The sequence below is a fragment of the Zerene cesonia genome, unplaced genomic scaffold, assembly GCF_012273895.1.
Source record: "Zerene cesonia ecotype Mississippi unplaced genomic scaffold, Zerene_cesonia_1.1 Zces_u004, whole genome shotgun sequence".
NCBI classification, from domain to species: Eukaryota; Metazoa; Arthropoda; class Insecta; order Lepidoptera; family Pieridae; genus Zerene; species Zerene cesonia.
The window spans coordinates 817,168-824,906 of NW_024045134.1; the positions used below are offsets into that span (position 1 = coordinate 817,168).

The 7,739-nt window shown below is 34.7% G+C and overlaps 1 protein-coding gene across 1 annotated transcript in view; it reads left to right on the forward strand.

Moving 5' to 3' along the window:
* The first annotated feature begins 137 nt into the window (after positions 1-137).
* Positions 138-7,739, forward strand: part of LOC119838751 (centrosomal protein of 131 kDa) — a 12,939-nt gene continuing 5,337 nt past the window's right edge. Inside the window, exons 1-11 of the mRNA XM_038364850.1 lie at positions 138-376; positions 758-869; positions 1,796-3,893; positions 3,971-4,060; positions 4,212-4,341; positions 4,770-4,877; positions 5,558-5,716; positions 6,416-6,460; positions 6,553-6,758; positions 7,017-7,153; positions 7,361-7,449. Of these exons, the coding sequence (XP_038220778.1) occupies positions 245-376; positions 758-869; positions 1,796-3,893; positions 3,971-4,060; positions 4,212-4,341; positions 4,770-4,877; positions 5,558-5,716; positions 6,416-6,460; positions 6,553-6,758; positions 7,017-7,153; positions 7,361-7,449 (3,306 nt within the window). The 5' untranslated portion in view covers positions 138-244. The remainder of the gene's footprint in view (positions 377-757; positions 870-1,795; positions 3,894-3,970; positions 4,061-4,211; positions 4,342-4,769; positions 4,878-5,557; positions 5,717-6,415; positions 6,461-6,552; positions 6,759-7,016; positions 7,154-7,360; positions 7,450-7,739) is intronic.

Here is a 7,739-nt window from a genome sequence, read left to right on the forward strand (position 1 = left end):
ATACTACAAAATGTTACAATCGAGTACAACATACGTAGAATATTCCTATTATAATCTGTGAATATTTTCTCACTCTCGTATGACTTTGACACATTGTACTGCGAAAAATGACAATCACCGACAATTTCACAACCGTTGCCTAGCAACATGTTTCATAAACAAACAAAATTTTTAAAATGCATAAATCGATATTGCCCGGTATGCACAGCCACGAAAACAAGGATATGTTGGATTAATTTCAGTGATGTCGAAAGAAAATAATAACTTACGATTATTAGGTTCGCCTGTTAATCTTTCCTATAGAAGTAAGAAGAGGGAAGACAAAAGAAATAACAGAAACCGACCGCGATCAGCGTTACAGAATTCTTCGGCACCGGTATTATTCGATATTTGAAATATGTTTATTTTTTTCAATCCGAATGAACGCTTGAAGATTGCAGACTTTATTGGAAATAGGAATTATTACACTCTTGATCAACACCTAATTTTTACAGAAATGAAGCAAGTTGGACTTATTGTTTATTAGTTCAGTATCAATTATTGAATTAATCAAAAATATGACCTATAGCGAAATGTTATTTTTCAATCTGATTGCTTAGCTATGAGTTACCCTAATTATTGCACCAGAGATAAACTCCATAATATTTAGTATTCTTCATCATATCATTACATGAATTGGAATTATTATACATGTTAATTTGTTACCTAGATTTGTTTACATGTTCTGTGTATATATATATTTTTTATTCTCTTGCAGGATTATCAAGAGAGATATAAAAGACCTTTCTCTGCAGATACTAAGGATAGAGCACCTTCTACCAGATCATTTTTCAAAGTATTTAGTGCAGAACTTTTACAATCATATAACAGTAAGTCTTAATCAAATTCATGTTTCAGTATCAATTCACATTGTCCATCCTTATAGTATACTAAAAATATAAAGTGGAGGAATGTATTTATTTGTTGAACAAGCTTATCTCAGGAAATGTGAAGAATTTTTTAAATAAGTCCAGAATTAATTAAAAAAATTATTCACAATTGTATCTGTATATTATGATGCCTGAGTGCTAAAGGCTATGTATGAACCACAGACAATGCTGGGTCGACCACTAGTAATATAAGTGAATGTCTGTCTGTTATTTATCCTGGCATAGCACTAGTTTGGTTGGTGTAATTTGGAATGTAAATCTATACAAATATTGTAAAGCGAAGAGTTTGTTTGTTAATTTGTTTGAACGCACTAATCTTAGGAACCACTGGTCTGATTTGAAAAATACTTTCAGCGTTTGATAGCCCATTTATTGAGGAAGGCTATAGGCTATATATGTGCCACGGGCGAAGCCGGGGCGGACCGCTAGTATAAAATACAGTGCAAGACCTATGATAAGATTCAGGCTATTTTTCCAAAAATCAGGTCTTAAAAAGGGAAGTGCCAGTTTCGATCTACACCAATGATCAATAAATAATTTTAAAAACCAAATTAATTTTATGAATATCACAATACGCTTCTGTATATTGAGAATATCTAAACTAAACATTAAAGTAACAAGTCACATTTGATATCAATAATCATCTGAGATCAAGGACCGAGGCAATGTATCTGCTTGTTCCCTTCCTATAACATAAAGATTGCAGGCTGTTAAACCATATCAATATTCTAAAAGCAATCTTAACATGTTTATATGTAGTTTACAAAATCTCTATTCTCTGCCTTTTCTATTTGTGTATAATTATTTTGGTTATGTTATCCTTTTGTATATTTGAGTACTTAATTATATTTTTATTAACATTTCAGACTCTCCTCTAACAGTGAAAGTTTTACCACCCACAGAAGAGTTACTCGGCAGTTCAAAAAACTTTGAAAAGCAAATTACAAAAAAGGACAAAGATATTTGCAGCAATGCTTCAGATTACGGTTCTGAAGACACATTCATTAGCTTAGGAACTAAGATAAAAGCCAAAGCTCAATTGGGACCAAAAAACAGAAATAATAATTCTAAAAATGCTCTAAAATATAAGAACAATACAAAGAAAAATCGTAAAGCAATGGATGCTAGTGCAAATTCTAGGGTTTCTCCTAGCGATAACTATGGCCTGGAAGTCACTATTACAGAGAGACCAAGATCAACGTCACCCACTAGGTACAAGGATATGTTTGAAATGAGATCTTTGTCACCTACCTTTAGAAATAGACCTTATGAGTCTTACTTTCTACCATTAGATAGTAATAAAAGACCTTGTGAGGGCAACTTAGAAGAAATTGATCCTGCATTTAATGGTCCTTCTACAAATGAAGTAGAAAATTATTCTCGCCGTCTCTTGCAAACAAGACAACAATTGTCTTTAGTGGAAGAAGAATCCACACAAGATTTAGATAGTAATATTTCTCAACATATGCTTAGCCTGCCTCAGGATGATGTTAGACAGGAGCGTAATAAGGAAAATGATGTTGATAGAAATTTCACTAAAAACTATTTAGGACATTCTAGTACTCACAAGGTTGAAGAAACTCAACAACTTGTGAACGGATCGTACACATATAGGACATTTTTAAATGATTTTCACCCAAATGTCATGGACAAAGTCAAGACAACAAGCACAATGATCCCAACAGATGCATCTTCAAAAGACTCTGGGTATCCAGATAGCGGAACAAAGGATGACAAACCATATAACATACAGAATTATTCCCTTCCATCAACATCATTTAACGTTAACTCTAATGGAAATGGACATCAACCAAAGAGTTTTGATAGTACATCCTCTTCGAAAGATTCAAATTATAAAGAGAATTCAAATGACAAGAATAAAATAGAGCCTTTAAATCACAGTAGACTGCTATATAAGGATTTTTTTCTCAAGAAAGAAGGTCATGTAGCACTACCACCGCAAAATACACCAAAAAAGGATGATAATACCCCGGAATCGAGTGAACCAACAAGCTCAAAAATAGATGAGGAAAACACGAATTTAGACTATCCACCGTACCTTTTGAACAGTACGACAAAAGCATATACTTCAAAAGTTATTGAAGATTACAAAAAGGAATTAGCTGCTATTAATACGTTGCATGAACTTACTCTAAAAGATATTAAGACGGATGCAGTATCACCTACTCCCCTTAATATTAACGAAATGTTTGAACAGTTCTCCACTAACATGTCACATAACAGGCGAGATGACTGTGGTAACTCCAGCTCTAATACTAATGACGATTCACAATCAAAAGACAAAAACTCATTTGATCAAAAACAAGAAGATATATCAAAAGTAACAACAAAAGAATTGATTCAGAATTATTTTAAAGTTAAAGGAGATTACAAGCCAGAAAACATGCCGAAGAATATAAAAAAATTTGATAAAAAATTAAATAACATGCTATCTAAAAATGAAGAGAATTCTGGTTACAAAAGATTCTGGAATAACAAAAACGCGAAAAACAATACTGATAAAACTGCTTCTGTCACAAAAAATCCCGGTCAAAGGAATTTATTCACAATGAAAACTCCGTTAAGTGCAAGAACGGATAACATTCAAACGGATAAAGACATAGAATCTTGGATGTCCATGTCAGCTCCTTCGCCTAGAATACTCGAAATTGATACCGAAGTAACATCTATTGCTACTGCTCCAGATCAACCTCCAAGTGGAGCTAAAAGTCCAGAAAAAAATGAAATAGCCCCATCAGCGAGCCAAACACAAACAAACAATGATAAAGATATTCAAAAATCAAAGGATCTGAGTTCAAACTCTACAGTGATGGATATTTATTCAATGTTAAAAGAGATTGAGAGTTACGGAGACAACCCAGTCACTTCAGTTGCACAATGTCAAATGCCTCAAACACAAGTAAAGGAGGAAGAAAGATCTCACACACCGAAAGATAACTTTATGTATGCCATTAGTGTATTTTTCGATTTCTTTATATTCTATATATCTTGTCTCTATTAAAGTGTTGTCTTTATTTTAGGGAGATATTTGAATTTTTGGAAAAAGTTGAGCAGAGCGCTTCTGAGGCTCTGTCAGTTGTTACTACTACAACGCCTCAAAACATTCCAAAGTAAGTATTGAATTATTATATATAACTAGCTGTAACCGGCGGCGTTACATATAGACAGACAAACATAAAGACAGAGAGATAATCAGACTCACTTTTGCGTTTATAATATTATAATGTAGGGATGTAAACATTAGTTTTATTGCCATTTTAGACTTGAAGCACTCCTAAAACTTCCTCAAACGGAACTAGCCCAGCGTCTGGTCACAGCTTCATTGCAGTTGGAGGAAAGATCATGTTGCATCGCTCTATTGCAAGAGAGTCTTGCAAATCACAAAGAACAGGTTTTTTATCTTCACTATTTTCTTTCATGTTCTTGTTAGGTTAATTTGATTAATTTGAATAGTCAAATGTATGTATGTTCCCAATGAACTCTTTACCAATTGAACCGATTTTGATGAAATTTGGCATTTTATGTGTAATTTGGTCGAACTTAAGATATAGGATAGTTTTTATTTCGATTAATTATACCAATAATTTATAATAAGCAACGTGTGGCCCGGTATGCTAGTATTTGCCTATTTTTACGTGGCATGGAAAGATGTTTGGTTATTTGAGTTAAGTTCTATTTATATAAACAAAAAAGGTGTGCTATGGTTATTTTAATCTCCTTTTATTGATGACTGGAAAGAAAGAATGTACCTGGGTAGGGTAAGGAAAAAGAGATGGGTCAATTTATTTCCCTTAAAACAGACTGTGATTAAACTTTCAGATGATAGGCAAAGTCAGCAACCTGGAGAAGCAGTCGCATCGTAACATCGCGAAAGTGAAGCAGGAGTGTGAAGAGACAATCAAGAGGCATCAGAATTTCATCGATCAGGTGAGATATTGTGAGGAAGGAGACGCGTGCGGACGGTATAAAGGTGGTAAGAGAGGAGGGCTTGCGGGATTTCTCTAGGAGTTCCCACGACCTCGACTTATAACGCGGTGAGATAAAACACGGTGGTGTTTAATTGGGTAGCAGGGGTCTACATAACCTCATGGTAAAATGGTATTTCCTCGAAGGTTGTGGATATGCATGTTTCCACTATGAATAGAATTTAAGGTATTGTCTTTGAAATAAACGAATCAGATTTGGAAGCACCGCGTTATACAGTTTCGTTAATTCATCTTAATAAGAATGCTCCATTACTGTAACAAATTTCATCAAAATCCGTTCAGTAGTTTCCACGTGATTGACGGAGAAACATCCAATGTACAAAATTTCACGTCTTTACTAATATTATAAAGCTGAAGAGTTTGTTTGTTTGTTTGAACGCACTAATCTCAGGAACTACTGATCGGTTTAGAAAAATTCTTTCAGTGTTAGATAGCCCATTTATTGAGGAAGGCTATAGGCTATATATGTACCACGGGCGAAGCCGCGGCGGACCGTTAGTTTATAATATTAGTGTGATTTACAAATAATACGAAACTTTAACATTATAGGTAACTCCTAAAAGTTCTCTTTACACAATATGTAGGTATGATAACTGCAATGGATATAATTATATCTTCCAGCTGATAAACGACAAGAAAACGCTGAACCATCGTATAGAAGAGTTGGTGGATGAGAGACGGTCGCTCGAGGAGAGATGGAAGCGATCGGCTCAAGCCCTGGAAGAGAGATACAAGTTGGAGTTGAGGAATCAACACGACAAGATGGCCGCCGCCCAACAGGTGACGTCAAATTTCCTAGGCCAATGTTTAATTTCATCGTATCGTTCGCAGGAGAAATTCAAAATATCAGTAGAAAATTGTCCATCCACTCGAATCTGCGGGCTAAATCAAGTTTATTTAACATGCATTCATCCGTTTTTCCAAAGTTTTGCGTTTGAAATATATATAGGATAAGCAAAGTTATATAAATGAACTACCCGTTGTTGGCAGCATCGCTTGCTTTCGCTTCGCTTCGCATCATTCCCTATTTTATCATATTAGGGGTAGAATTTTGAAGTGAAACTTCTTTAGAATCGTTGTGATTTCAAACCTGATGCAACGGAAAAAACGACAGGTAAGAGACACAAATACAAAAATGTGTAGAATGAAGCGGGCAAAGAATGAGACAGAAATATACATACTATTTTATTCATTCTTTTGTCAATTTACTGAAGTTTCACTTCTATCGTGTGTGAATCGCACACACACTTTTTTTTTAATCTGGGCTTCGCGTTGTATATCAGACAGTAAGTAGTAAAACCTACCTTTGCGTTTCATGTATTTAGAAGATTATTGAATACTGAAATAACAATAATTATCACTAACGGATAGGTTAGGTGTCTAACTATAAATATATGTCTATTAAACTCGGGTGAAAACGCGTGCGATTCCGCGAACAAAAGCTAGTATTCTCATAAAATTGTAATTATATGATTGCAGGTGGCCAGACAGCGCTGGGTGCGACAGAAGGCTGAGAAGATTAAGGTGAAATAACTCAAAATATGTTTCCTTTAGATCAGTATCTAATATATTAATTGCACACAAAATGTTTGTATGAACGTTTTTCGTCTTTTCAGGAATTAACGGTGAAAGGTCTAGAAGGGGAACTTCGTGAAATGGCGGAGAGGCAACAGAAGGAGATATCGGATTTGAAGATGTTCCACGCTGAGCAAATTGGCAAGTTGAACGCGAAGCGTGCGAGCGAGATGGAAGATCTGAGACGCACGCTCGAGACAGAGAAGGAAGAGGCTCTGGTTAAAGAGAGGCAGTTGGCCAGCTCTAGGTACAGCAAATGCTATGAATGTGGATTAATTAGTCATTGAAATATGTCAAGGAAAAGATAGACGGGACCGGGGATTTTTGCCACATGCTAACTATTTTCCTGTGAGATTTCCGATAAAACTATCCTAAGAATACAGACAGACACACATACAGATTACGCAAACGACAACGACTTTCCTTTATACTATGTAGTAATGCAAAACTCTTAGTCACAATAGTTGTAGTCATTATCAATGATAATATTATAATAATTTTCTAGACTTGAAAAACAAATACTGGAACTGGAGGTATCCTACCAAGAGCAGCGGACACGACTCATTGCGGAGATGAGGGCAGAAAACGAGAGAGTTGCACAGGAGTTGAGTGAAAGAGAGAGAACGCAGAGGGAAGAGTTCGGTAAGAGGTTTATTTTTTACTTTTATAATGTTTTATTTTTTAGTTTTATTTCCTTCATTACGAATGAGTCAGTGAGTCGAGAAAAAACCTTTTTTATATTTTCCATTCAGTATATAATGTCTTACAAGTATGCTAGTATTAATACTTTTCTTTTTGCGTATAAAACACTCACAAAAAATTACCATAGTGTGAAACGTTATTCTTCAGAAAAATGGCGGACAGAGCAAGAGCGTTTATTAGAGAAGAAAAGAGAAAATGTCGAAGCGGAGATAACGAAAGAGAAGGAAATATTACAGGTCTGTATTATGTTTCCATGTCTATTGTGTATTGTATTAATTATCTGTAAAATCGTGTGAGGGATATATGTTTATTATTTTATAATTGGCAGACACCTTTCGCCCGAACCAACAGTCATTTTAAGTACTTTTGAAAATTGACCATATTGCATTTCATCATTAGCATTTATTTAAGTTTTAGTATGTATTCCTATCCAGTCAGGTTAGAAACGTCCATTATATACCTAGTCTTGCCATAAATATTGTAATAAAGAAAAAAGAAAATTGTTAACTGCAAATAACATTTATTA